This window comes from Mastigoproctus giganteus, chromosome 13, assembly GCF_048544385.1.
Source record: "Mastigoproctus giganteus isolate SK-2022 chromosome 13, ASM4854438v1, whole genome shotgun sequence".
NCBI lineage: Eukaryota > Metazoa > Arthropoda > Arachnida > Uropygi > Thelyphonidae > Mastigoproctus > Mastigoproctus giganteus.
The window spans coordinates 147,923,347-147,941,604 of NC_143587.1; the positions used below are offsets into that span (position 1 = coordinate 147,923,347).

The 18,258-nt window shown below is 37.9% G+C and overlaps 1 protein-coding gene across 1 annotated transcript in view; it reads left to right on the forward strand.

Annotated features, from left to right (window-relative positions):
- LOC150076513 (muscle calcium channel subunit alpha-1-like) overlaps window positions 1-18,258 on the forward strand; it is a 1,171,392-nt gene that overhangs the window by 487,622 nt on the left and 665,512 nt on the right. Inside the window, exon 16 of the mRNA XM_090387375.1 lies at window positions 17,221-17,245. Within this exon, the coding sequence (XP_090243501.1) occupies window positions 17,221-17,245 (25 nt within the window). The remainder of the gene's footprint in view (window positions 1-17,220; window positions 17,246-18,258) is intronic.

Below are 18,258 nucleotides of genomic sequence, written 5' to 3' on the forward strand. Positions count from 1 at the left end.
AGTGGATAAAGAGCATAAACCAAAAGTGTATGTCTTCTTCATACACCATGTATAAAAGAGAATTTCTTGTTGTGTAAAAGAGAATCACTTTGATAACTCCATAATGTATTATTATTTAATCAATGTTTTATTGCTTTTAAGTTATTTCCAGACTCCTTTGCTTTAAGGCAAAATATGCAGAATATATCTTTAAGGCAAAATATGCAGTTTCTTAGAATTTATGTTTACTTGAATTTAACTGTATAGGAATTTGGCAAACTAAAATTATTACACAGGTATAATAAAACTAAAACATATGTCTTTCATATAAGGCAGTATAAACTAGAGAATCACAATCACCTTTTTAATCGCAATCTTCCAAGCACAATGATACAGATCATTTGTAATTGATGTTTGAAATGCAAGACATTAATATATATTGAATGACTAGTTTATTAGATACACTGACTGACAACAAAACAGCCTCAGATTCTCAGTGCATAGACTAAACTCCACATTGAGTCCATGCACTGAGAACCTGAAGTGCTGCAGCCTTCTACATGGACATTTAACTTATACACTTCTACAGGGACATTTACACCGATGAGCCAAAACATTATGACCAGCAAGTTGTTATGCAAATCGAAGCAACTGCAGGTGAACTAAGGCACATGCGTGGGTCAGCACAAAGTATAAAAAACACCTGATACTGAGCTCTGTTAATCAGTGTTACTCTTGTTCTTCAGATGGGAAAGGCAGCGGACTTAAGCGAGTTTGACAAAGGCCAAATTGTAATGGTCAGACGACTGGGTCAGAGCATATCCGAAACGGCACGGTTGGTGAGGTGCCCATGGTCAGCTATGATTAGTACCTACCGAAACTGGTCAGGAGAGGAAACCCACGAACCGCCGGTGAGGTGTTGGACGACTATGGCTCATCGATGCTCACGGTGAACAAAGGCTCTCCCAGATGGTACGTAGCAATAGGGCTAGCCAGGTGGGTAAAGTACCTGCCTGGCAACACAAAGGTTGCGGGTTCGAATCCTGCCTTGGGCTTGGATCATATAGTGCAAAACTTTGGGAGGTGCATTATGGCCACAGAAGCCGATGTGCCAAAAATTAAAAAAAAAACATGACAACAGAAGGGGGACTGTGGCACAATTCACCGGTAATTGGAATGCTGGTGACGGAAGTAATGTGTCACAACACACAGTACATTGAACACTGCTTAAATGGGGCTGCTCCAAGTGCCCTTGCTAACCACAGTTTACCGGTGTCCGCCTACAATGGGCACGCAAGTATCGAAACTGGACTTTGAGTGATTGGAAGAAGGTCATCTGGTCTGATGAATTATGTTTCCTGCTGCACCATGTGGATGGCTGGGTATGTGTGCGTTGTTTACCTGAGGAAGTGATGGTGCCTGAATGCACCCTGGGACGAAAACAAGCCGGTGGTGGCTGTGTCTGCTTTGGGTTATGTTCTGCTGGGATACCCTGGGACCAGTCATCCATGTACTGGGCACTCTGACATCTACCACCTACCTAAAGCTCATTGCTAACCAGGTACACCCTTCATGGCAATGGTCTTCCCCTCTGGCAGTGTTGTCTTTCAGCAGAATAATGCGCCATGCCACACAACCCGGAGTGTTCTCGAGACTGGTTTGCGGAACATGAGGAAAATTTCCAAGTATTGCCTTGGCCTCCAAATTCCGCAGACATCAATCCCATCGAGCATCTGTGGTTTGTATTGGAACAGCAACTCCAATCTGTGGCATCTCAACCACGAACCTTACAGGAGTTAAAGGATCTGCTTGGTTTTTTTTTTTATGAAAACCACAATCAAAAGCTTTCCTGAAATCCAAGTCTTTGTCATCAGCCATTTTCAATCCACTGCAGGATGAAGGCCTCTCCAGCAACCTGTTCCTTCTTTTTTGTGCAATGGCCATCCATTTACTACCCACAATCTCATGAATTTCATCTGTCCATCTCCATTGCTGTCTTCCAGGTTTTCTTCTAGGTCCTCTTGGGTAGTATTCTGTTATTTTATTAGACCATCTGTTATCATGTCTTCGAGCTGTATGTCCTGACCAAGACCATTTTAATTCTTTACTTTTGATAAGAATGTCCTTTACTTGAGTTTGTTACCTAATCCATTTCTCTTCTTATTTAACAGTCTGATTCCCAATATAATTCATTCCATTCTTCGCTGTGTAGTTCTCAGCTTCTCTTCCATTCTTTTGGTGAGTGCCCACGTTTCACTTATATAAGTCATGGCGGGAAGTATACATTGGTTCATTATTTTACATTTCAGACAAATTGGGATATTGCTCCTCAGTATGTGACTATATTTCCTGAATGTTATCCATCCAAAATTTATTCTTCTCTTGACTTCCAGCCATTTATCATTATTACAGCTAATGACTTGTCCCAGATAAGTATATAACTCCACCTTTTCAATTACTGCTCCTTCAATCATTATTTCCCTTTCTGTGGCATACTTGTTCATCATTACTTTTGTTTTAGCCATATTCATCTTTATTCCAAAATCGTTACTGACTCTGCATAACTGATTAAGATTTTCCTCTAATTCTTTGGGATCGTGGCTTATGACCATAATGTCATCTGAAAACGGTAAATGGTTTAGGTACTCTCCATTCACATTGACTCCTTTCTGCATCCAGTCTAATCTTCTGAAAGCTTCCTCAAGGGCAGCAGTAAACAACTTCAGAGATATTGTGTCTCCTTGTCGAACTCCTTTCTCAATTTTAAATTTGCTACTGTCTTTGTCTAGTCTAATAAAGGAGATAGCATTCTCATATATTTTCTTCAAAATCAGAATATATGGGGGAAGGGGTATCTATGCCTTGTCTTTCCAGTGCCCGAAACATTGCCTTATGCTGTATGGAGTCAAATGCCTTTTCATAATCCGCAAATGCCTGGTATAATGGTGTTTAATATTCATTTTCTTTCTCCATTAGCTGTGACATTATGTGAAGGTGATCCATAGTTGAGAATCCTGTACTAAAGCCAGTTTGCTCTTTCAGTTGATTCTTATCAAGTATTCCTTCTAATCTGTTAGTAATGACTCTTGTGAATAACTTGAAGATATGGGTTAACAAGCTATTTGGTCTATAATTTCCAATTTCTGATTTACCTCCTTTCTTATGCAGCAAAACTATAATTACATTATTCCACTCCTTAGGCATCACACCTATTCTAATGCATTTTGTGAAGAGTCTTGCAAGTTTTTGTGTCATGTCTCTTCCTCCCAATATTAACAACTCTACAGTAACTTCATCTTCCTCTGGGATTTTCTTCTTCTTCATTTCCTTCAACGCATGTTCTACCTCATCAGGAAGGATATCAGATATGTTGTATGTGTTACTAATTTGTGATCCATCTTCCCCACTGCTGGCATCATTCCCTCACTCCTTGTATAACTCTTTATAATAGTCTTCTGCTATTTGAATTATGCCTTCTCTGCTGTTTATAAGAACACCATCGCTATTCTTCAGTTTCAGTATCATTTGTCTTTCTGTATTACTGCTCATAGCTGCTGATTTAAATCCTTTGTTTTCCCTTAATGCTTGTTCTACTTTTCTTGTGTTAAATCTTCTTATGTCCTCTCTGAGTCTCTTTCTAATGGCTTTGCATAACTCAGTATACTCAATTTTCTCCCTGTCAGTGTTTTTCTTGCTCTTCATTTGTCATCTTTGGTTCATCATGACAAGTGTTTCTTGAATAATTTTTTCTTCTTTGGATTTCTTTTTACTTATAGGTTTCTTGAGCTTTATCAATTTCATAAAGTTGTGATATTCCTGAAATCCAAGTATATGATATCAAAATTATTTGGTACTCAGTACTTTTGTGACCACATCACAGTATCCAATCAAATTGGTCAGACAAGACCTCCCTTTAACAAACCCATGCTGTGCTTAACTATTACTGCAGTCTTGTATAGATGACCCTGCAATGCTTCTTGAACCAATGACTCCATTATTTTCCCCGAAGCACAAGTTAAACTTGTGTTCCATGGGAAAATAATAGAATCACTGGTTTATAGTTACTTGTGTCACCTTTTGAAACTTTGTCAATTGGTGATACATTTGCACACATCCAGTCCATGGGGACCTCCCCTGAGTCCAATGAAGCTCTCATAATTATGGCTAAAGGTTTGCTTGCTTCCTTTGCTGCCTCCTTTAATATAACTGGATAGATCCCATCCACCCCAGGTGCCTTCCTTATGTTTAACTTCAACAATTTCTCCTCCATTTTGCTCTCAGTTATTACAAAATCACTTAGCTCCCTGTTAGCGTTTGATAAACTTCTGGCTCTCCCCCCCATTGAATGACTCCTCATTTGTGAATGTAGATGAAAAGTACTCATTCAGTTTATCAGTTACCTGAGCATGATCATCAATAGTCAACCCATCTATATTAAGTGGTCCAATCTGGTTCATTCCTTTCCTTCTAAAGTTTACATAAGTAAAGAAATCTTTGCTATTTTTCTTTGCATCCTTTGCCAAAGATTTCTCGTAATCTGCCTTCGCCAGCCTAACCTCCTTTGTGACTTAATTACAGACTAGTTTATACCTGTCATAGGCTTCTGTGTCACCTGGTACTTTATATGCATCCCATACATTCTACTTCTCTGCCACGAGCCTCATTAATCATCTGACATCCATTTTGGCCTAAACCTTAAACAGTATTTTTTAGATGAATTAAAAACCTAGTACCCTCCAAAATTAAATCCCTGAGGGCTTCCCATTTAGAATTCAACGTTGGTGACATCATCAATTGATCTCACTGTACAGAATTTAAAAACTGTCTGAGACCTCTGTAGTCACTTTTATGAAAGCAAAAGCCCTTATCTTTAGCCTTGATGGTAGTTTCATCTTTAAGTAATTCCCATGTCAGTACATTGTGATCACTGTCACCCAGTGGCTCCTTTAAATGCAAATTCTTAGTGCATAAATAATCACTGCTGATAATCAGATCAAGAGTATTACTCCCTCTGGTTGCCTCTCGAACATGTTTCTGTAGAAAACAGTCATCCAATAAATCCACAAAAGTCTTGTTAGTGTGTTTGTGACCAACCCACAAGTTCCAGTCAATATCCCAAAGTTGAAATCCCCCATAATAAGACATTCTGATTTACTGGGCCACTGAATTTTTCTGCAAAATTTCTCATTATACTCATCAGATTTATTAGACCTGTAACACACACACCTACTCTCATTTTTCCTTTCCCAGTGCTTATTTCCCTTCAAACAGACTCAACACTGCATTGTCCACGAACATCAATTGGATGCACTTCCTTAGATTTTGGGTTTCTTAACCAACAGCATAACCCCTCCTTCCTTCCTGTCCTATCTATCCTTCCTGTTCCCACTGTACCTCCCAAATTCCAATTGTGCACTTCTTATATCTGTGTGACACCACATCTCTGATATCCCAACGATATCTGCCTTTGATATCTAGACTAGAACTTCAAGCTCATCAAATTTATTAACTATACTCCTAGCATTGGAGTACATGCAAGTATACATGCACTTGTTCCTACTCTTAGTTACCCAAAACACAGCCCATGTATTTACTTGTTACACTATGACCCCCAGCAGTCCTGGAAATCTCCATTACTTTGCTTTCCAGGCTGCTGCTCATTCTAATAGAAGCAGTGCAAGAATCACTTTTGCCTCTGATTGTGGCCACTGTTAACCTTATAGTCTGTGTATCCCCCTAAGCTAGCAGTTTTCCGACCCACCTAACACTGCCTTGAGAGCATCAGCAAATATTCTTGCACCCTTTCTATTTAAGTGTACCCCATCCCTGTAGAAGCAGTCTCTCCTGTCAACAAGCACAGATCAGGCTGAAAAAAATTCTACCCCTTGAGCCTTGCATAATGCTTTCATCATATACTCCCTCCTATCATGTCTGGGCAGAATTGCAGACACTTTCACATTCAACCCTAACTCATGACTTTTTTTCAACATTGACCTGTATTTGTTGAGTAAATCTGCAGATCTCTTACTCTTAATGTCATTAGTTCCAACTTGTACAACAACATCAACTTTTGCCCCCAGAAGACATACCCTGATCCTGTTCCACCTATCCTTCTTTCTTAGTATATTCCCCATCTCTCTGAAAATAGGGTCACCAACAATAACTTGTGTTTGAAAGACTAAGATTAGAAAAAAACTTGCTTCTTGTTCAAATGGTAGCTGACCATTCTGGTCTCTTGCCAAAGCTATTAGCGGCAACTTTTGTCCCTCTCTTTTTCTGCCTCTGTCAAACTGGATGGTTCTATGTCAAACTGGATGGTATTATCTGTGATTGGCTCAGATTGTCCTTGATCACATGAACAGTGTAATACCGAGTACAGTATGATGCTGCCCCTGGTGCCAAGCGTTCTATGGCCAAGCGATTCTAGTGCATCTCTAAATGCTTTTTCTGTAAAGAGTATTTCAGTGAATAGATTCTATTTTTTGTTTCAACAACCATTTTTCTTGATTTCTCTATCAAAGTAGCTCTTTTTCACGACAAGAATTAGGTACCAGAAAGGAAAACCACCTTTCTGTTCTTTTTTTCTAGTAACACTAACTAACTCTGCCGCTTGGTCACCTTGTGGCACTGCTCCTGCCTACCTGTGGCGGAGCCTTACAACTGGGTGGTAAAGCAAATCCCCAGCGCCAAAAGGAGCAAAACATGGATTTTGAAAACTTCCCACTGATTCAGACAGCAAATCCAAATTCAACTGATTTGCACCAACCGAATGATGACAATACCAACCAAAAGCGACTGAAGATTGATGCTTCCCTAATAGAACATCCAAGTTTCCTGATCCTGCATTCCTTAACAAATCAGGCCCTAGGCAATCTATCGCCATTCCTCATACAAAAATGTCTGGAAAATGTAGCAGGTTCCCCAAAAATGGTCTGCCATCTCAAATCTGGTGATCTATTGGTTGAGACAACAAGCTCCAAACACTGAGTACCTGCTCAAACTCACAACATTCAGCAGAATTCTGGTTAAAGTGTCACCACATGCTACCCTCAATACTTCAAGGGTGTCATCTGAGAATGGGACCTAATGAATGTCTCAGAAGAAGAAATTGTCAATGAAATGCAAGATCAGAGGTCATACAAGCGAACAGAATTATGATGAAGAAAGACGGTTAAATTATTCCAACTCACAGCATCATACTGACATTTAGCTCACCAAACCTACCGTCATAAGTGAAAGCAAAATATTTGAACTGCCGCATTCGCCTGTATATCCCAAACCCGCTAAGGTGCTATAAATGTCAGAAATTTGGATACTCCCAAACGGTCTGTCGAGGTGATGCAGTATGCCCTAACTGTGGATCGAAGAAACATGCCCAAGCTAATTGTAAATCACAGTCCTCACTTTGCCCTAATTGTAAAAGTAACCATCCAGCCTTCTCTAAAACATGTGATCAGTGGAAATATGAGAAAAAAATACAAGATAGAAAAGAAAGTTTCATTTTCTGAAGCCAGAAAACAATTACAGCAACAGATACCTGCCAAGACGTACATATATCGAAACTGCTCAAAAATTTCATTCAATATTCAGTTCAAACAGATACATCAATCCTGCCAAGCATCTCTGTTTCTGAATGGCCTCTGAACTTTACTCTTCTCTGTACCTCAGTCCTCAAAGCAACAGACTTCAAATAGATCTAGTAACACATTAGTCACGATACCACCTGTTACCCATATAAGATATAATCAAACAGAAAACTCTTATCCTGGTAACAAGCAGCATGCTGAATCTTTCCTTATGGACACAAATGAGACTTGCTCTCAAGAAGAAACGGAAACCATTCTGGATATTCATCCAGAAGACAAAATAGATGCCAGACCAATATTTTCAAAGAGAGACAAAAATAAAAATTGACCGACTGAAACAGACTTCCAAAAAGCAGACAGACACAGCTTCTTCATTTAAATCCAAACAATGACAAACATCGTCCAATGGAACTGCAGAGGCTTTTGCAGCAATATCAACAAAATCCACGAGATAATTACACATTATAAACCAATTGGAATTTGTTTACAAGAGACATATTTAACACCTCAGGTGTCTAGCTCGATAAAAAATTATACTCTCTTTTGGCAAGACAGACCTGCTACTAATAATGCTCACGAAGGGTTAGCTGTACTTATAGATGCAAGAGTACCCTGCAAACGCATTCAGTTGCAAACTATTATTGAAGTTATTGCCACAAGAATAGTGATTGGCATTTCCCCAACACTTGCTTCAATCTACCTGCCACACAGTCACCCTTGTACCCTACATGAACTTGAAGATCTCGTTCAGCAGTTGGCAACCTCTTTCTGTTTACTGTGTGACTTCAATGGACACCATCCATTGTGGGGTTCTCCCAATACAGACTGATGAGGACAAATCATTGAAATTCTTATCGACAGAAAAAACTAACCATATTAAATACTGGCTCGCCAACTTACCTCCACCTTCCAACAGGAACAGTCTCTTCAATAGCTCTCTCTCTATCTGCTCTCCAATCCTTTACCCTAGTATTGGACAGCTCTGGATGATTTGCTCAGCAGTGACTACTACCCTATAATATGTAAAATTGAAATGTCACACTGCATACCAACAGAAACCTGCACAAAATGGAAATTTTCCAAGGCAGATTGGGCAAAGTACACCTCTCATATATCAGACCTTCGACAATCAGATCATTAAATCTCATCCAATTGACGCAGTTGCTAATCATATTACAAAATAGATCCTAGCAACTGCATCCACTGCCATCCCACAGTCAAGCATCCATAGAAACACCAATTATTGGTGGAACGAGGACTATAAGAGTGTAAAAAAATAAAAAAACTGTACATGGAATTATTCCTCAAACATTCTAACACTGCCAGTCATAAATTTAGACGAGACAAGACAAGACATTTAGACAAGACTTCAGTTATAGCTCAGACACAGCATGGTTTTGTTAAGGGGAAGTCTTGCCTGACCAACTTGATTGGATACTATGATGCAGTCACAAAAGAACTGGATGCAGGGAATAACTTTGATATTATATACTTGGATCTTAGAAAGGCTTTTGATACTGTTGCACATGGAAGACTGCTACACAAATTGGAGCAGTGTGACATTGGAGGCAAATTGCTGCTATGGATAAAGGGGTGGTTGAGGGGGAGAAGACAGAGAGTGGTAATCAATGGACACTGCTCATCGTGGACTGATGTTATTAGTGGAGTCCCTCAGGGCTCAGTGTTGGGTCCATTATTGTTTTCTGTATTTATAAATGATATTGATGATGGTATATCGGGCTTAATGTCCAAGTTTGCAGACGATACAAAGGTTGGCAGGGTTGTCAAGGACACTACTGACACTATGCTGCTGCAACAGGATCTGGAAAGGTTGAGCAGATGGGCTGAGAGGTGGCAAATGAAGTTTAACATTGATAAATGTAAAGTACTACACATGGGAAACAGCAACCCCAGAGCAACGTATCAACTCTGTGGTACTACACTGACAGTGGTAGAGAATGAAAGGGACTTGGGGGTGGTTGTGCAGGCAGATATGAAGTTCTCTGAGCAGTGCAGAAGGGCTGCAAGAGTAGCTCATGGAGTATTGTCAATGATATACAGGAATTTTTCCAGCAGGGATAAGGAGGTGATTATTCCATTGTATAAGGCGATGGTCAGGCCACACCTAGAGTACTGTATACAGGTCTGGAGGCCTCATTTCAAGAAGGATGTAGAGCTGCTGGAACGAGTACAGAGAAGGGCAACAAGATTAATGAATGGAACAAAGGGGTGCTCTTACGAAGAAAGGCTTAAGTTTTGCAAATTACAGTGTCTGGAGACTAGGCACCAGCGAGGTGATCTGATAGAGGTGTATAAAGCCTTGAATGGTTTAAGCATGCTCAATGCTGATGGGATTCTTCCTCTAGCTCAGAAAAATCACCTGAGAGGGCATAAATTCAAATTGAGGAAAGACAGATGTAGGATAGATGTGCGGAAATTTGCCTTTAGCCAGCGGGTGGTTGGTTGGTGGAACAGACTTCCATTCCTTGTGGTGGAGGTTGATAGCCTAAATAAGTTTAAGGCTCAGCTGGACAGGTATTTTGAACGAACAGAGGGGTGAAGTGGAAGTGGGTTTTTTTTTTTTTTTTTTTGGCTGATGCTGCATAAGCTTGCTTTCTTGCATCAAATGCCTCTACTAATGCTAATTTATTCAAAATGCTAATTTAATTACAAGAAAATTAGAGCTAAAGCCCGTTGTATTAGGAAGAAAGCAAAAAGAGGCTCTTGGGTTCGATTCGCAACTGCAATTAATAAAAATACTGATGTAAGAATTATCTGGAGAAAAATAAGGCAATTAAATGGAAAATTTCCTCCCTTGTCATCCCCACTTTTCACCTGGAATGAACAGGAGCAATCTACACCTGGAGATTGCAAATGTACTAGGGATGGTATTTTCACAGTTGTCTGACTCTACAGCATATGATCCATCATTTCAAAAGATGAAAGCTTTAGCAGAAAAATCCTATCTGAAATTTAGAACTACATCCTCTTTACCTTACAATAAACCACTTACTTTGATAGATCTTCAAGAGGCCTTATCCACCGCTAAGAACAGTGCTGTAGGCCCAGATGGAATATACTACATAATGTTACAACACTTAGACAATAAATCATTAACTTTGCTGCTGGCCTTCTACAATCGCATCCTCATGGAGCATTCCTTCCCCAGCTCCTGGCATCACGCATTTGTACTGGTGATACCCAAACCAGGGAAAGATCATTCTATTCCAAATAATTACAGACCCATTTCACTCACCAGCTGCTTAAGTAAAACCATAGAATAAATGATACACCGTCGACTAACATGGTATCTTGATTCCCAAAATATGATCTCTGACAATCAATTTGGTTTCAGAAAACACTGATCATCCCTGGATCTCATGATCAAAGCAGAAACAAACATCAGGAATGCATTTATCCAAAATAAGCATCTCATAATGGTGTGTCTCAACATAGAGAAGGCCTTTGACACCACTTGGCGGTTTGGCATCCTGAGAGGTCTTCATTCCCTGAACCTGAGAGGGCACTTGCTGTATTTCATACAAAATTTCTTACAGCACAGGACCTTTCAAGTTCGCTATCAGCAAGTCCTTTCGCAAACATATATGCAAGAAGGAGTCCCTCACGGCTCTGTACTCATTGCAACCTTATTTGCAATAAGAATAAATCTGATGACCAAAAATATTCCCAATGCTGTAAATTCATACCTTTATGCTGATGATCTGACTTCTCTTGCAGTTCGCAGAACATGAGCTTTATTGCAAGGCAACTGCAAACCTCAGTTAATAATATTTTATTAACTTATAATAATAATAAGGTTTGCAAGGCAACAGCAAACCTCAGTTAATAATATTGAGCTATGAATGACACAGAATGGTTACCAACTATCCTGTCAGAAATCAAGAGCCATTCACTTTTTGCAATAAATGAAAGATGCATCTAGATCCAGAGGTACACCTAACAAATCATCCTATCACGGTTGTGAATAGCATTCGTCTCCTTGGTCTGATTTTCGATAATAAACTGAACTTCTCAGAATATATTACACATTTAATATTAGTAAATTAATAAGAGGAGTTTACCTCAATATAGTACGTGGAACACTTCCGTATGATACCCTCCAGAAATTAAAACGGAAAAAACGAAAAAATCGACAACTTACCGGTACATTAAAGTAAAATATAAATAATTAAATAATCAATTTAACACAATTCAAAATCAATTCAAAACAATTAAAATTCAAATTAATGCAATTAAAAGAATCTAACGAAAATATTCAAAACGATTTTCGTTTTGAATATTTTCGTTAGATTCTTTTAATTGCGTTAATTTGAATATTTTCGTTAGATTCTTTTAATTGCGTTAATTTGAATTTTAATTGTTTTGAATTGATTTTGAATTGTGTTAAATTGATTATTTAATTATTTATATTTTACTTTAATGTACCGGTAAGTTGTCGATTTTTTCGTTTTTTCCGTTTTAATTTCTGGAGGGTATCATACGGAAGTGTTCCACGTACTATATTGAGGTAAACTCCTCTTATTAATTTACTAATATTATTATCAACGTAGAACATATTGAGTATTACAGCTCTGATTCATACTATCTAATTACACATTTAAGGACTGCTTGCCAGAAAAAAATGAACTTACTAAGTTATCTCTTCTATATCATGGGTTGTAGATCGCCACATCTTACTTCACTTGTACAGAGCCCTAATCAGATCTCACCTCGATTATGGGCCCCGGTGTACGATTCTGCTAGGGAAAGTGTGCTAGCAGTAGGTGCTTATAGAAGTAGGTGCCAGTACAAAGTCTACCTACTCACCCCATTAGGCCAATACTTAATGATCCACAGTTCACAATGTACTACAGAAATAAACCTAGAGCAGCTTAGCCTACTGGCATCAGATTGCAGGCTTTATTACAAACTTGGAATATACATCTGGACAAAATCCTCAAAGATCCAAACAATTCAGATCCTCCATGGTTTTCTATTAGACCATCCCTTGATAGCTATTTCCTAAACTGAGGAAAATATTCACTAGCAAATACCAATATACAGCAACTGCATACTGCTCACACACAAAATTTTACACAAGTATACACTGATGGATCAAAGTCTGGTAGTAAAGTCGGTGCTGCAGTTGTCTTTCCCTTTAACACCATCTCCATTTCACTTCCAGCTGAATGCAGAATTTATACAGCTGAATTATGTGCCATCAAGCTTGCCTTAGAAAACATTCTTCATTTGTCCATCCAAAAAAGTGTAATATATACTGACTCACAGAGTTCACTTTCAGCCTTGCAAAATTCCTCCTCAGCAAAGCATCCTTTAAATCTATAAAATCTCAGCCGATACATATCCATGATCACCAGCAAGTAGCCATCTTTTGCTGGATCCCAGGCCACACTGGGATATCAGGGAATGAAAAAGCAGACTATGCAGCCAAACATTCATCCAACATAGCATCACCAGATTACTTTGTTCCATATATGGATTACAGATCCCATATAAGAAATACATGTAAGGAACAATGGACACTTCTATGACAATCTCAACTGAATAACAAGCTCCTTGAAATAAAACCTGAATCACAGTTATGGGTCTCTAGTTTTTGTATAAACAGAAAATAAGAAGTCATCCTAGCTAGAGCACAAATCGCGCACAGTCAGCTCTCCCACATTTTTCTTCTTACAGGAAATGATCCTCCGCAGTGTATGCACTGCAACTCTCTTCTCACAATAAAGCATATTCTCGCTGAATGCACCTTATACACTCAAGCCCAAAAAGCCTCATTCAGTATTCTTCAAAATCTTCAAGAACGTTTGACCCTCCACCAGCTCATAGATAATGATGCAAATCTCCCAGAATTTTTCTGCTTTTTAAAATGGATACAACTGTATAATTGTTTCTAACTGTTCTTACAGACGCTGTGTGACCTTCATCTCGTTTATAGGCACAATATGGCCTAAGTAGCCTTTGAGCCAGAAATAACATACCAATACAGTATGATGCTGATAAATTTTGTTTGGCAATTTAAACTTTCAATTTATAAAAAAAAAGTTCAAAAATAAATATTAATGGCCTTGTGGTTAGTGACTGGTGCTATTGCGAAATGGCACAAATTGGACCAGTGCAAAACAAGGGCTACCTGTATACACAAAATATTATTACAAATTAAAAGTGATAAACCAAACTGTAGTTAACTTTCGAAGTTGACCACCTTCGAAACAGTGGAACTTTACTGTCGTGTCATATCCTTAAATAATATCAGCAGGATCATGACTCATGGCACATTACTGTAGGAGCATTGGAATTATCCTCCACATGTGCACAGAAACCAGAAATGACTCAGGTGCATGCCAGGCAGAACCATTCATACTGTCCAATTTATCAACAGTTACACTGTTGATAAACTGGACAGTATGACAGTATGAAGGTGGTCACCTTTGAAAGCTATGGTTTTGTTTCATCACTTTTAATTTGTAATATATCATGTATATTTTAATTTTGTCTATATTTTGTATTGCTTTTAATTCTACAGTTGTTAGTGTATTTTATTTTTACATCAAATTTTGTCCTGTTTTATTTTTATTTTATTTTAATAAAGTTTTGGCCATGTACAGTTGGTGTATTCAGTTGCAGTTAGTAAGAATCATAACTTTTCTAACCCCCTGAAGCCTATTTGAAGCATTATTATAGATATCAACATCAAGTAATAAAATGAAATGGGTAATATGTTCATTAACATTTTTGATTAGAGATGACTTTTTTTAAGGGAAAAAAATGCAGTGTTTCCAGTAATGCACACATGTGGTGGCAATAAAGTTGCAAGGGAAATAAAAGACAGAAATTTCTTAGCAGATTCATATTCAAATTACTCAATCAGAATAATAACAGATTCATTGATATGAGCCAATGGTCATAAAATATTTACAAATACATTTGTGTTTGCCAAAATAGCATATGATTATGGTATATAGACCTTCAAACATAAGGCTGCTTATTCTAAATTAAAACCCATGGAATTCACTTTTGAATCCCACAGGCGTTTGCATTAAATCATTAAATATCTCTTATGATGATATTCTTCTTTGCGCCAAGTGTATATTCTAAAGATTCAGCATGTGCCCACACACAAACACAGAGTCTTAACCAGCAGAAACTTTATGAAAAAAGTCATTATGAGCAGGCATGACACTGCATTGTGTGTGTCTCAATTTGAATTGAAATTTATTGAATGTACAAGGCATTCAATAAATTACCTCCCTCCCTACCTACCTACCTATGAAGGAAATGAGATAGAGTTACAAAAATCTGGCTTTATTTTTCAATGTAATTCCCGTGAACTTCAATACACTTCTTCTATTTATTGTTATTATTATTATTAGTCATAAGGTGCAAGGAAGCCTGAGGCTTATGCTGCACCAGCCAAACAAAAAAAAAAAAAAAAATCCCATGTTACCCTGCGAGAAAGAGAGAGAGAGAGAGTCAGAAGTAGAAGGGAATCACCAAGAAAGCAAGAAAGAGAAGAATGATGATATCCAGTTCAGGACTGCGGCGCCTCCGTAGCTAGGTGGGCAGGAGCAGCAGTGCGTAGCACACGCTTCTTGATTAGACCGGGGTTTGAACCCATGCCCACCAAATACGGAGGATGCGGAAAGGTCAGAGAATGACCACCACATATCCCCGGAGCAATATGGCCTTACTTGCTAATGCTCCTAAAAAACAAATAACAAACAAACAAACAGCTCAGGACCCTGGGTTTATCAAGCCCATACTCACCAGATGTGAGCCCCTGGGGTCATTTGTTGGCACTGAGGAAATAACAGACAAATAAAATGCTTTGTCCTGTCCATCAAAGAATACAGAAACAGCAGACCAGTTCATTATCATCAGCAAAGCAATATCCATGTACATTTTTCTTTAGGTGTCAAAACAGGAAATAGTCACTGGGGGCCAGATCCAGACTGTAAGGTGGATGGGTAAGTTCTGTAAAGTCAGTCTCTCAAAGCAGCAGCAACAGCATTCAATCTGTGCACTGGTGCATTTTGTGAAAAAGCAGCACCTCTGGAAAGTTTTCCACAGCATTTTTCTTATGACTTCCGTTAGGTTGTATGGTAGGGATGCATATGACTCCCCAGTGACTGTCTGCTTGTGTTCCAAGTATTGAATGTACAAAATTCTCTCAGCATCCCAAAAAATAGTGGCCATAATCTTGCCAGCTGAAAATTGTTTCCAAAATTTTTTTGGGTGGGAGAGAACCCTTGTACTTCCATTGCATTGATTCTTGCTTGGTCTCAGGATCCCAGTGATGAACCCATGTTTCATCACTGTAACAATTCTGGAGGTGAAAGTTTCAGTATCCTTTCAATAAATTCTCCTCACAAACCATACTCTGAATAGCTTCTGCACAGGGATCAGAAATCTGGGGACCCACCTTGCACTGACCTTGGTCATCCCCAATGTTCATGGAGGATGGTTATAACTGTTCCCTCAGATATGTCACATTCCCAAGTGATTTGGGACACCTTTTTTAAATGTCTGTCATTCAGCACAAGGGTTTCCACAACTTGGCACATTTCTGGAGTGATATTTGCCACAGGCCTTCTTAATGTGAATCATCTTCGATGGACTCTCTGCCACACTAGAATCGTTTTGACAAGAATTTCACCTGGTACTCTGAAGGTGCACTGTTGCCATACACAGCCAAGAGTGTTTCATGAATGGCCTTTGGCCCATTTTCTTCTTTGGTGAGAAACTTGATGACTTAACGATGCTCCAATTTCAGCAAATCCATAATTTGATACAGATGTCTTCCTTCTTTCAGTTACAGCAGCACAACCTAAAAACATAGTAGATCAAAATTAGTATAATTCAAGTTGAGATATGTAGGAACATGATAAATCATGAATCATTGAAATATAACTATAGGAAGTACCTTAGGTAGATAACTTATTGAATGCCCCTTTGTATTTTGAAAAAAATAACAAGAAATACTTTAATATGCTGCAGATCACAGTCTTATTTTCCAACGAAATTATTTCCTGTGTACCCCACTTGCAGTGTGCAGTGATGTAGAATAACAGAAGTTGCAACCAAAACTGTACTGCAAATGCAAGAGCAGGTGTTTGATGGATTTTATACATGGACACAGATCCTCTGTGGATATTTTATGACTATAATTTTCCAATTAAGAAATAATCAGTGATATGCACTTTATAATTTGCACTGACATAATTCTAATAGATATTTTAACATTTAAATTTAGAGGATGAGGTGAACGTAGTTCAGCATACCTGCTGGTGGGCTAATAGGCTAATTTCATTTAAAAGAACATTGCCATTTTACCTCCCTATCCAGACTATGATATTATTTAGCGCAATTGCATAATTACTACATAGTTGAACTTTAAGACAAACTGAGGTCTTAAATTGAACTATGGTAATGATGCATTTGCACTAAATGTCATAGTTTGAATTGTATAATGGATTGAGGCTTCCAGCCCAAAAGTTTTATTCTTCCTATCCAGAATAATTAAGAAAAAAATTTTTAAGATCCAGAAATGATTGTACCTCAAGCATAATATTGAGCTGAATCAAAGTGCTATTTAAAGGTGCCTTTACTAAATTTTTATTCTGTTTTTTCATAGACAAAGAGGAAAAGTGGAAAAAATGGTAAGTTTTCAAGTGTAAAACTTTTAGAAATAAGATTAATACTAAAAATAATTAAACAGAAAAGATTATATCATAATAATTTTTTGCTGATAAATTAATTTCTTGCCCAAAAATGTTATAAGTAATTTAATAGATAAGAAATTTAAAGTTTCTTTTGCACATTCAGTTGTGGGATTATTGGAATTGGAAAAAGTAAAACCTAAATTTGGTTACACAGTTTAAATTGATTGCTTTTATACTGAAATATTAACTGAGAAGCGAAATATCTGTAAAATTCTTTCATAATCCATAAGGATATTATGAATGTAATTCATATTTTTAAAGAAGAAAAACATCAAAGATGGCTTGGATTCAAATTTTTGAGTGCCTTCATATTTAAAAGTTTTTAAACTTGTACTGTTTTAAAAAAGATGGAATTTGAATTCCATCTCTAGCATTGTAAGATAATTTTTTCGTATCTTTTGCTAAAAAAAAAAAAAAAACTATTATTTCCCTGTTAAGTTTTAAAAAAATCTGTGGATTTCTGTTGATTTTCATTCAAGGATTGGCTAATACTAGCTAGTTACCAGATTGGCCATCAGATATGCTAATCCACATTGCATAAAATATGTAGAAGGTTTATGTCTTATGTAGGTGCCAACTCAGTGTTCTGATGGGCGTCTATGAGAGCATGAGGTGTAGGGTAAATCACAGAGTATTACTCTGTGTGATAAATTCCAAAAAAAATATGACGATGTTTCATAAGACGTATATGGAAGTTTTCCATGTGTTATAAACTTTGCAAAGATAACGTGTTTGGTTTATAATTAGCATTAGCATTAGTAGAGGCATATGATGCAAGAAAGCAAGCTTATGCAGCATCAGCCAACAAAAAAAAAAAAAAAAAACCCACTCCCATTTCAACCCTCCGTTCGTTCGAAATACCTGTCCAGCTGAGCCTTAAGTTTATTTAGGCTATCAACTTCCACAACAAGGGATGGAAATCTGTTCCACCAACCAACTACCCACTGGCT